Source organism: Mus musculus, chromosome 12 (assembly GCF_000001635.26).
Source record: "Mus musculus strain C57BL/6J chromosome 12, GRCm38.p6 C57BL/6J".
NCBI lineage: Eukaryota > Metazoa > Chordata > Mammalia > Rodentia > Muridae > Mus > Mus musculus.
In genome coordinates, this window is record NC_000078.6 from 100,924,270 (window position 1) to 100,936,742 (window position 12,473).

Below are 12,473 nucleotides of genomic sequence, written 5' to 3' on the forward strand. Positions count from 1 at the left end.
CGGCTCATCTCTGTTGGCTTTCAAAGCCCAGATCTTAGATGTGAACGGGAGGGGGATGTGGATTCTGGAGGACAGCCTTATGAGAAGCAAGAAACAAGTCTGGCAGACTGAACAGTGACTGACAGGCCTTCCTGTGTTAAGTGGAAATGAGTGACAGGCCTTCCTGTGTTAGGCGGAAATGAAGGTCCAGGGGGAGGTGAGGCGGGCAGACAGCAGGAGCACCAGACAGAGACAAGCACGATTCTAACAGCATGCGGGGAGGACAGACTCTGGGACCGGGAGCTTTGATGGCTTGGAGTTCTTAAAGACAGGGTCACAAGCTGAAGTCAGTGGCAATGATGACCTTAACACTGTCACAGGTGCAGGTTTACTATGGCCACCTGATTTCTAAGGTGACACTTGTATTCCATCTGAGTGCATTGGCACTGGCAATAAGGGAGAATATGTAAAAACTGCACATAGGAGACAGGGGGCTATGGCCCAAATCAGACCTGGGGTGTAAGAATGGCTCAAGATGGGGACATGACAGTGGGGTGACCTCTCTGGTCACCATCTTCCCCTGCTCTGGGTGTGGCTCATGTCCTGATATGCTTTCTGTCCACTGTGGCTTGGATTTCACCATCCGAGATGCCAGAGAATTGCAGCACAGTCATAAAACTTCAGTCTGGCAAAATCGGTTCAATTACTCAAAATGTTCCAACAGAGCAGTGAATCCTTCAGAACACAGAACTGCGGGCTCGGGGGCAGAAGCCAGTGACTCTGCTCTGACAAAGAGAGGGGACAAGGTTCAGCTGCTTACAAGTAAATCTTTAGAAAGGTGGCTCACCCGCCGGTGGGCATTTTAGGAAGCATAGCGACAACTGGCCACTTCCGCTTTGCACAAGGGCACGAGAGAAGCTTGCAGATGCGGGAGGGGGCGGAGCATGAGGTCACGTCACTTACTTAGCATGAATCTCCTGGCCCAAGGACAAGTTACTGCACGTACATCCCGGGGGTCCCCTACTACTGTGCTGTGCCGAAGCACCAGTCCAGGAAACATGACAGGTCATCTTCTAGTTTGCAATCAGAATCCACGGTGGCTACTTTGGAACTGGGGGAGGGACAGGGGTCCGCTAGGGACCGAGTGGCCTTTAGGGACTAACTTCTTTTGGTTGTTGGTTGAATTTTGAAATGAAGGAGGGACACATGATGTAGACACATGGTAAAGGAGGGGATCAGAAATCCCCAATGTCTGAGAAAGAGGCAGACTCGTTAGGGGAGGATGGGATGTCAGAGGAAGACCAGAACCGCAGGCGTTTAGAGAGAGCTGGATGGACCAATGGAGACTTGTCTTTGTCCTTGCTTTTGCTTCTCAAAAAAGGACTCTTTTTGCGCTGGAATGCTAAATTGTTATCATTGTGACAGGAAGGAAAAAGAGAGAGAGAGAAAAGAGGAAGAAAAAAAAACACAAATGAAATGAACAATAATTACAAATGAGTCTAAGTCAGCAAAACGTATTTAGGGAAGCGGAATCCTGGCCAACCTACGCCTGATACCCAGGCCAGAACCATTTAGGCGCTGACTCAATTTAATTTAGTGGCGCCCTGGTGCCAACCATTACTCACGAAGCACAACAGGAGAGCTGCACAATGCCCCAGGAGCCACTGGTTTGGAGGATTTTTCAATTTCAGTGTGTTAAATTATTGAATAAGAATGCTCATTAAGGCTGCAGCCAGCATCTCTTACTCAGCCATTTTAATGACAGGCTCCCTGACTACTCACTCAGCTCACATACAGCTGCCGTTCCCACTCCAGGACACCGGACACACCTAATGACAGGCTGGCCCGCTGTCAGGATACAGTCTACCCGAAACACCTACCAACAGTCTGTAATTCTAAAATCACCTCCTTGGCTAGATGTATTTAAAAACACTATAATGTCTTTTTCATACCCCAACCTCCTAAGACCTGGAAGAATTATTTCCCTTCGGACCCCCCCTCCCCGCCCCCACCCTTCCTTGGCCTTTAAAGCAGAGACCCCACAAAGCAGACGACTCATCTAAGCTTCTGAACATACCTTTCAGTAGTAGTATTTATCAAGTGAGCCAACAGATTTCTGGTTTAGGATTAGAGACCAGACTTTCTATGTCTTTTGCTATACCACCACCTAGTGGTCACATCCCACATTACAGAATAAGGGTTCTAGATACTGACCACGGCTGAGGGAGGCATTAAACAAAACTCCACAGCCTGACTATGTGGAATGTGCAGGGACCCAAGCTGCTTTCACTGAAGGGAGTGCCCTCTTAGGAGCCTGAGGCTGAGACACCTGGGCTTGGATCTCTATTACTGTATCAGTTTTACTTTCTTGGTGTTCAAAGAAATACTACCGGAGTTCCCTTCACAAGACCACCTTCTAAAAACTAAATAAATAATAAAAAATGGACAGCAGTGATTGATGCCCACTTCATGGGTTGTTATGGATTAGAAGGGACACAAGGCTTGTAAAGTATTTCAAAGGGTACTCAGCCCCCAGTGGCAGTCTGCACCAGGTAGACACTCCTCCTAAGTTTTCTTTCTTGCTGTCACTGCACCCCCACCCCTCAAGGTGGGGTTTCTCTGTGTATCTCTGGCTGTCCTGGAACTCCCTCTGTAGACTACTAGGTTGGCCTCCAATTCAGAGATCTGCCGCCAGAGTGCTGGGACTAAAGGAATGTGCCACCGTATCAGAGCTTTTGAAAGTTTTCTTAACTCAGTTAAACTGAACATAGCAAATTCAGTTAACTGTAAGAACAATACAGTCTTAAGTGGGAAACATTAAAATATTGCCAGTATGGAAGCCAGAGGTAACAGGCCCTCTCTGGTTGTAAGAAATGTTAAGGTAATGTCTAGAGGCAGTTAAGGTCTGGGTGTGGCTGCTCTCACCTGTAGTCCCAGGACGGAGGCAGGAGGATTGTCACTAGCTCATGGTCTGTCTGGGTTATGCAGTGAGTTCAGATAAGACAGACCTACAGCACCTCATCATTGGAGATCCTGTCTCAAATGTCACAGTTCACTGCTGCCTCAGCGCTGACACACCTTTCACCTTCTCCCGACCCCACAACAGAGATGTAACTGACGGGTGCGTGCGTCCTCAGAGCTGACGACGTCACCACCTGTAGTGGTGAATGTGACCTCACCCACACAGAGGGCACCTGTTACTCAACATCCCGTCACCCCAAGAGCACTGGACTCCCTGACGTACATTCAGAAAGTTCTATAATAATAGATAAATGCTTAAGCTACGCGGGTGAAGATCTGGCATAAATAACCCACCTCCCAGTAAGTCAGTAAGCTTTTTAGGGCTTCAGGTAAATTGTATTTCAGGTTCTATGACAGTCATTTCTGATACCATACCAGATGGTAAATCTGAACGCAGCTTTAGAAATGTTCAGTTGTTACAGACCTGGCAGAGATGGTACAAGCAGTGACTGTGCTGTACCCGAGCTACCTCACCAAGCTCTTCTTTTTGCACGTGTGCACAACAATGTCTTATTTTAAAAAAGAGCCAGACATGGTGGCGCACATGCCATTAATCCCAGCACTCAGGAGGCAGGGGCAGGGGCAGGGGCAGGGGCAGGGGCAGGGGCAGGGGCAGGGGCAGGGGCAGGGGCAGGGGCAGGGGCAGGGGCAGGGCAGGGGCAGGGGAGTCTGTTAGTCTGAGATCTTTATCTTATGTGCATGACTGCTTGCCTGGATCTGTCTAAGTCCACCATGTGCACGCAGTGCCTGAGGAGGACAAAAAGAGGCATGGGATTCCTGACGCTGGAGTTACAGATGTGAGCTGCCATCTGGGTGCTGGGAATCAAAACCCTATCTTCTGCAAGAGCAGCCAGGTGCTCCTAACTGCCAAGCCAGCTCTCCAGCCCCAACAATGTATCTTTTAGATGAGATTTTTTTACAGCGCAGGAATGTGATGAAACCCTCGGAGGTGAAAGGCCGCCGCCATCTGCCATTTACCAGCGGCAGTGCCACTCATCAATGAACTACAGCAAGCTTGACTAGTGTTCCTGCTCTAACTTCAGAGTCCCCGGCCAGCTCCAATCATCTATCCCCAGTGTCCTTCCTGAGGCTACAGGCCTCAAGGACAGATCTGTGTGGAGGACAAGCCAAGATGCCTTTGAAATGGTGGAAAGAGACAGCCACTCAGGACTTCCCGAAAGCGAAAGTGGGCGGGTGTGTGAAAGATGTGGTTAATGCCCCAGGGATCACTGTACAAAAAAAGAGCGAATCATAATGTCTGCCACACCCGAGGGAGCCCCAACACATCAGTTCCTGTGCGCCCCTAGGCTGCCTGACCAAGCTTCAACCTTGGACATTCGAATAACCAACCAGCCCACGTAATGAATGGTGTTTCCCAAGTACTCTAGGTAACATGGCCATAGCTGAGATGGGCTTGTGGGCATGCCCGAGTAGGAGGGCATGCTCACATGGACACATAGAGTGCCACATCCCCACAGAGGCACGGCATACCCCATCAGTGAATGGAACTTTCAGAGCCTCTATCCTTACCCTGACCCGTCTGGCAGCTGCACCTACCTTTCCCCACAGGCCCGTTGTGGGTGTCTCGTTCTTCCACACAGTTTGGACCCGATGGGGGGTTGTCGGGGTTCTCCGTCTGCGATCTGAGAGCCTGAGAGGGAGATGGCGAGGCAGGGTCTGAGGGCTCCAGCTGCCAGGGGGGGCTATCTGTGGTGGATTTTAACCGTTCTCTGGAACCTTCTTTCTTTGGCTTGATAAGTTTGACTAGGGCTTTGGCTCCAATCCAGTGGTTCTTCCTAATTAGAAAAAAAAATTTTTTTAGAAGTTACAACCCATGCTCAGAGAGGCAAGCCATGGCACTGAGCTGGAGGTATAGCTTGGTGACAGGGCTCTTGCCTAGAATTCACAAGGCCCCAGGTTCCATCCCAGTACCCTCAATAAAAGAGGACTATGTTCATGAACACTATCACGGTCTTATCTGAACACCTGAGACCTGGAATTGAAGAGCCAGACTCTTTGGTGCAGCTAAGCAGTAGCAGAAGTATGTGGTATCAGGAACCATGCTGGTGTCCCGGAAGAGCACCTCCATAGTACCCTTACACATCTGGATGTGTAAAAATGAGGCTGTAATAACTAGCTATTCATTTATTTTTCCCATGAAAGTCATTTTTAGGCATATTACCTGCTCAAGTTAACCAATGACAAGGCTGGTGCTCACTGACTGTGCCCCTGGCACTGAGCAAGCCCCATCAGGGGTATAGGAGGTATTTGGTGCTGACTGTGCCCCTGGCACTGAGCAAGCTGCCCCGGGGGCACAGGAGGTGACTGGGTTAAAGGGAACTGATGAAAAGCAGCTCCATAGAAACTAAAGGCATCCTTAGGTACCTGTCACTCCCACTCCTCATGACAGCCTCAGTTTCCCCATCACACAGAAGACTGAGGCTGGAGGTCTCAATGAGGCTTCCTTGAAGGACTGGTAGTGACTTCAACCACAGCCTGACCAGAACAGTCCATAAGGACAGCTCCCAAGGCTCCCAAGGCTCAGGGCAGTGATCAGGGTAAGTACTGCAAGAGATGGTGTGCTAATACAGGTACTGAGCTAGCCCCACAACCTGGGGCCACTGCTCATTGGGGGAGACACTACTTGTAAAGCTACCCCAGAGGGTCTATGTCTACAGCGGGGATAAGGCCAATGTGCACCCCAGGACTGGTAACTGTGGGGCCCAGCCAGCTGTTCTGCTCACAATCGCTTTCCCTCACAGGCCCACTGCTATGGTGTCCTCAGCATGTTACACCCGGAGGCAACCAGACCACTCAGCTTTAATGGCTCTGACTCCCAGCCTTCTGCCTCATGGGTCAGTCACCTCCATGTCTCATGAGGGCTAGCTGGCATTTGACAGCCTTCACAGGACTGGCTGGGGTACGCAGGGTGGGGCTGAGGGTCCAACGTTTTTGCTATATGGGCAGCAGTTCTCAATCTGCAGGTTGCGATCCCTCTGGGGTTACATATGCTGCATCTCAGATATTTATGTTATGATTTATAACAATAGCGAAATTATGCTTACAAAGTAGCAATGAAATAACCTTATGTTGGGATCACCATAGCATGAGGAGCTGTAGCAAAAGGCTGCGGCATATGGGGGGCGTACAGCATATGGGGGGGCGTAGGGCTGGCCCTGTCCTACGGCTCCTGGACTGTCTTATCTCTCAGCTAAGCTATGGGCACTGATCTTAGATCCACTCACTTCTTTGGAGCAGGGTCATAGAACTTGTACTGATCCATGATTTTTTCTTCCAGCTTCTCCTTGTGTCTCCGTAAGGCGTTTAACTTGTCTCTGTGAACAGAAGTGACAGAAAAGTGGTCAATGCACTTTAAATAAATGAGTGAGCGTACTTACCAACCCGACCTAGATCAGAAGTCAGTGTCTGGATTCAGGCCTGAGGGTGCTCATCCCCACACTGGTCACTGAATTGGGAATTTATGATCAGCTGTACCAGCTATGAATCTGGACATGGTGGCACACTCCCTTAATCCCATGATTCAGGAGGCTGAGGCAGGTGGATCTCTTTGAGTTCCAGGTCAGCCTGGTCTACACAGTGAGTTCTTGTCTAGCCAAAGCTACAAAGTGGATCTCAAAATTTCAAAACAAAGCAAAACAAAAACAAATGAATAAAAAACCATAGGTGCTGGATGCCTATTTCTACAAATGAACTCAAGTAAAAGGGGCCTTCCTTCCACCTGTGGGTAATAGTTTAGAAAAAGCGGATGAGGGCTGGTGAAATGGCTCAGCAGGTAAGAGCACCGACTGCTCTTCTGAAGGTCCTGAGTTCAAATCCCAGCAACCACATGGTGGCTCACAACCACCCGTAATGAAATCTGAAGTCAGTTACATTGTACCTATGTACAGTAATAAATAAAATCTTTAAAAAAAAAAAAAAGAAAAAGGAAAGGCTGATGAGGGGGGAAAAGATAGCTCAGTTGGTAAAATAATGGCCATGGAAGCCTGAGGACCCGAGTTTGATCTCTAGAAGCCACATAAAAAGCCAGGCATAGTAGGACGGCCTTTGTGACCTCAGTGGGGAAGAGACAGGCGGATCTGGGGGGTTCACTGGCCAGCCATCCTAGCCTAGTCAGGAAGGCATAGACCAGTGAGAGATGTTTTCTCAAATGACACTCAAGCTGACCTCTGGCTTCCACGTGTGCCTTCCCATACATGTGCACGTAGAGAGGTGGAGGGGTGGGGTGGGGGAGCGCACATGAGAGTAGGAAACCTCACATAGGCACAAAGCCACTGTCTACCGCCTCTGGAAATCTAGAACATTCCATAAAATAGTACGGTTCCATCTCTAACCTCTAAACCCTAATGGCTAGGGCCTGTTCTGTCCTGAGAGTGACAGGTGTATTGGGGGAGGAGAAGGCAGGGCATCAGGTGTCTGAGTAAGGACTGCATCCGCCCCTGGTGGACGCGCCGCCTGCCACAGCCCACAGCCCACTCACATGTACTGCTTCTGCTCCTCGTGGTACTGCTCCTTGCTCTCCATGTTCTGTTCCAGGAGCATCTGGTTCTGCTGACTCAGCAGCTGGATCTGGCTCAGCAGGTGATGATTCTCCTCCTCTAAGTTCCCCTTGAGCCGGGAGAGCAGCTGGAACACAGACCGACAGTGGCTCAGGCGCCACATGACCCACCACCCAGCCCTGTTCCCTACCTGGCAGCCCCAGGCGGTGTCGAGAGCACAGATCAGACACCAGGGCTGCGGTGCGAAACCAGACGTACAACAGACGCTAAAAACTTGGTATGAAAAGCGGGACCAGAAGGTTGTATGTGAAATGGTATTTTTGATCTACTAGCTAAATAAAGTGTTATTACAATTAATTTCACTAGGGCCAGGGAGGTGGCTCAGTGGTGGAAGTGACATCCCCAGCACGAGAAAGAAAAATTTATTAATCTCATTGAAAAAAAGAACTGTGTTGAAGGTGGCTACTACAAAGTGCTTAACTGCACAGGTAGCTTTCATATTTCAACTAAAAGCTCTGCTGCGAAAGAAAGAAAGAAAGAAAGAAAGAAAGAAAGAAAGAAAGAAAGAAAGAAAGAAAGAAAGAAAGAAAGAAAGAAAGAAAGTCTTTTATGCCCAAAGCCAGAGACTAGAAAGACCTTGGGCTCTCCAAGTCACCTCCGTCTTGTGCCTTTGTAGCATAAAAGCTGTGTTGGAGAACCCAAGAGTGGCTGTGTCCCAACAAAGCTTCACTCACACACTGACAAAAACTTCACGTAATTTTCACTAGCCACAAAGTATCGTTCATTTGAATTTTTAGTTCCAACTGTTAAAAATGTCGAGAGCTGTTCTTAGTCTGTGGGCTGAGTAGGCGCAGGTGGTAGGGAGGGCCTGGCCTGTGGGCTGAAGTTCACAGATTTTGTTTTAGGACAGCACTGTGGTGTGGTGGGAAGGCCCAGAGGCTTTGAAGGCAGAGACTGGGCTCCCATCCTACTCGCAGTGGGTCTCTCAGAAATCAAACTCTCTGTTCAACGGGAGCTATCTGAAATTCTATCTAAAGGAGGGCTTTGCTTCCCATAATGGTCATTTCTGACTCAGCTCTGCGTCACCAACCACTGGATCCCCCAGCCCCAGGATCCAAGCTGGACAGCTACCCTCAAACCCAGACCAGTTTGCCCATGTAGCTGTCTACTGAAAGAGGTTACCAAAGATGGTGCTACCATGTCCCGAAGGACCAATGGGAGACACTGCCAACCTCATGGGGCAAATATCAGACAAGGTGGCTTCTGAAATGTTCCTACCACAGGTGGCACTCTGATCTAACCTTGGCTTCAAGGACATCTCAAGTCTCTGAGAAGCTACCTGGGAGGAGGCTGGTCCCTCACAGTGTCTCACCTCACAGTGGTTGTCCATCTTGGTCAGAGAGATGTCCATGCTCTGGTGCTGCTCCTTAAGCTCGTCGAAGCGCACCTGCCAGCGGCTCAGCTCCAGCTGAGAGTTGTTGAGCGAGGTTTTCAACTCCTTGGTGTGGGCGTGCAGCTCTTCATACTCCCCTTTCAGCTGCTGGTGCAGGAAGCTGATCCTAGGGTTGGAAAGCCATGGGGCAGAGGGGCTAAAACGCACTCCAAAAGACGGAAAGGCCCGCGCTGTGGGTCCTGTCTCTGCTCTGACAGGTGCAGGCATGCAAAGTCAACCTGTGCATAATGTAAGAACACTGAGCAAAAATCGCTGCTTTTCTAACTGTGCTCTGGGGCTCTAGGACGACATCCCTGATGCCATACTGGTCTAGGTGGGGGGAGGAGGACAAGAACCAGGTTAAGACACTGAACACAAAAGGACATCGTGGACTGTGCCTCCCAGAGACGAGGAAGAATCTACTTGCTGTCCCCAGACTCTCTGTACAGAGGGATTATCTGAGGAGCTTTGCCTCCCGTAACAGCCAGCGTGACCCAGCTCTGTGTCACCAACCACTGGCTCATCCAGTCCCAGGAGCTAACCTAGGCAGCTACACTCGAACCCAGGCCGTTTTGCTCATGTCTACTGAAACGAAGAAGACATCTCAGCCTATTGTAAAAGACATGGCCTTTTACATTATAGTTTAGGCGTTCTGGTATAAGTGAAAGACAAAACAAAACAAACAAAAAGCTGTGCTAATAAAAGAAAAACAGAGAATTTTTTTTTTCTCTAAAATGCTGTGCCCAACAGTCCCACCCAGCCGTGATGCCCATGAACCACATCAGCCACCAGCACAGCCTGATAATCTTACAAGTGTAATAGTGGTGCGAGCACCTCGGTGGTAACCAATTGGAAACCTACCTAAATAATCAGGTCTGATGCACTCATAATTAATTACGCTTTTGTAAGAAAACATATGGAGTTAGTCACTGAAAAAAAAATAAAATAAAAAAAATGCTGTGCCCAACTCGGTGGGGCTTTCTAACTCCTGAGATTATAAAATGGGATGTGTAGGTAAGGGACTATGTAAACCTACAACAATACAATTATTGCCGTCCTAACTCTCATAATTCAGCTAGCTTTCCAAAAACTTGACTCTCAGGCTGGAGAGACGGCTCAGTAGTTAAGAGCACGTGCAGCTCTTGCACAGGGCCTGATTCCCACACCCCTGCAGGGACCTCACACTAACTATAAACTCCAGCTAGAGGAAGAGCTGCCATCTCTGCCTCCACGGGTAGCTGCACTCATGTGCACACACCCACGCACAGATACACACAATTATTAAAACACAGAAGTAAATCTTAAAAACCCCAGCTGCATATGAGGTACCTGGCCTCACAGAGTGGAAACAGGAATGACCTGATCCCAAGGTGGCCAAATTCTGTCCATTACAGGTCACAGTGTTTGTGACCGTCCAAATGCTCCGAATCACAGCCTGTGCACCCGAGGGGGCAGCATTTCCCTAAATGCTTGCCAGGGCCCCTTTGCTAGGATAAAGGAACACCAGGACGTGGAAGGAAGCAGTGTTTCCCCCAATCGGACTTGAAACAATACAAGGTCTGGACTCAGTTCTGGCTCTTGTTAACCAAAGGTTTCACCTTGAGTGTTACCTGATCTCTGAGCTACCAGATTTCCTCATCTCTACAACAGGAAGGGGCGGCAGCCAGCAGTCCAGATCTATTAAATTGCTGCAAACATGGAATTGGTGGACACTGAACTTTGCTCCTAGGGAGAACACCGGGCTCTCCTTGGTTTACAATGCAGTTTTGGGTGAGTGCCTGCTCCAAGGCGCTTTATGTAACAGCCTCGAGCCAGCCTCCAGGCAAGGGAAGCTTATCTGACACAGGTTTTTTTCTCTGCTATTCTGTATTCAGAGACACTGACTACACCAGAGCACTGTGCCCCAGGGCTGTTTTACACAGCAAGATAAGGACTCTACACTAAACACTAAAGACCTGCACGGACCAGATCCTGTTCGTAAGGGGAGGGATGTAACAAGGCAGCTGGATGAACCTGATGACACAAATATCCTGCGAGCTCTGCATGTCTACAAAAGATCCACAAATAGGAATGAGATTCTGGTTACAATGAAGCCCTAGTGAGTGGCTGCATCTGTTGACTAAGGAAGACCACAGTGGCTCCTGGGGGCTGGGCTCACATCCGAAGGGGACTATGCCTACCCAGATACATGACCCATCCCTTCCTTGGACTGGCTGAGTACCACCACCTAGCCCGCGCCAGCACAGCCCTCCACTCCTTCCCTAGCCAAAATCATGCAGTTCATAAGAACACGTGACCAGGAGTTCACCAGCCTCCACTAGTGGTTTTCAGAGAGGCCTGGTCTGGACGAGCTATTGATGTCACCCCCACTACTGCCAGGGCTGGGCGTGCCTGCCCCTGTGCTCACCTGTCCAGCTCTCCTCGAAGCCTCTGGTTCTCGCTCGTGGCAATGGCGTTGGTCTTCTGCTCCCGCTCAAGTGCCTCCCGCTCGGTGCTCAGTACTTTCTCCAGCTCCTCCAGCTCTGCCTTACGCTGCTGTAAGTCTCCGTGCCTAGTGGCGGAAGCATGGCCAGGCTTTATCTACCACAAGCAACTCACACTCCGGGAAACTGGAACATACCCTCTCAGAAAGAGGGGGGATTCCTCTGAAACCTTTTCTCTGGGGAGAGGTGAGAGGCTGGACGGCAGGGAAGCAAGAGAAATGTTGCCAGAGTGGGGTCGTCCATCACTGGCTCCCCCAGTGTCAGGTTCATCTTCTATTCCCTGTCATGGCCTGTCTCCTTTTGTAGGCCGCCCGAGAGCATTAGGGTTTTACTCTACACCTTTTAGAGACTTGTGCTACAAAGTGGCTCATTAAGAACCAGTAGATCTAAAGGAAACCACAGAATAAACAGCTAAATTCCGTGTATGAAGCAGCTAATCCCCCCTCACACCCTCCTGTATGGGAGCCCACATATCTGTTCCTGGCATTGGGAGTGGGTGGGTGAGACCTCCCTGCCATGATGAATTTTCTTTCTCACTCAATCCTTGCAGGTTGCACAGCTGCCACTGGGGGGCAGCATAGCACAAGGGTAGAAAAGTGACAAACCCTGACTGTCACCCTAGACTCTCCAAGTCAGTGAGAGGAGAGGCCTGAGGCAGGTTCCTCAATCATCCTGCTCAGAAATCTGCTCCCTCCCCCCTCCCCCACTTCTCTTCTGAGTTCATAGCAGTAGCACGGTTGGGGTCTCCAGTCTCTTCTCTAGTCCCACCCTCCACATCAGCTGCACCTGGATCATCTCACTGGAGCCCCAAGTAGGAAAGTCACTTAATGGCCAAAGTGCAGAGGTGGCCCCATCATGGTGGGGGATGAGATGAGAGAACCGTCGGGCTTCCACCTAAGTTAGTGATTGTGGGGGAATCATGGAGGTTGACAAATAAAGGCCACAGACTGACCAGCAGGGCTGCCTGCCTAATCCCTGCTCCCCGTGTGGCACTTCAGCAGGGCACACTCAGCCCACAGGCTTTTGGGGTCTGGCTTACTA

The 12,473-nt window shown here is 49.8% G+C and overlaps 1 protein-coding gene across 5 annotated transcripts in view; it reads right to left on the reverse strand.

Annotated features, from left to right (window-relative positions):
• Window positions 1-12,473, reverse strand: part of Ccdc88c (coiled-coil domain containing 88C) — a 117,833-nt gene that overhangs the window by 12,751 nt on the left and 92,609 nt on the right. For 4 of the 5 annotated variants that reach the window (XM_006516188.3, XM_011244166.3, NM_026681.5 and 1 more), the window contains 5 exons: window positions 11,357-11,500; window positions 8,890-9,076; window positions 7,499-7,644; window positions 6,246-6,335; window positions 4,558-4,796 (listed from right to left, as the gene is read on the reverse strand). In XM_006516188.3, coding sequence (XP_006516251.1) covers window positions 4,558-4,796; window positions 6,246-6,335; window positions 7,499-7,644; window positions 8,890-9,076; window positions 11,357-11,500 — 806 coding nt within the window. Of the gene's footprint in view, window positions 1-942; window positions 1,382-4,557; window positions 4,797-6,245; window positions 6,336-7,498; window positions 7,645-8,889; window positions 9,077-11,356; window positions 11,501-12,473 lie in introns of all 5 variants that reach the window. The other variant, XR_381542.4, reaches the window with a different exon arrangement.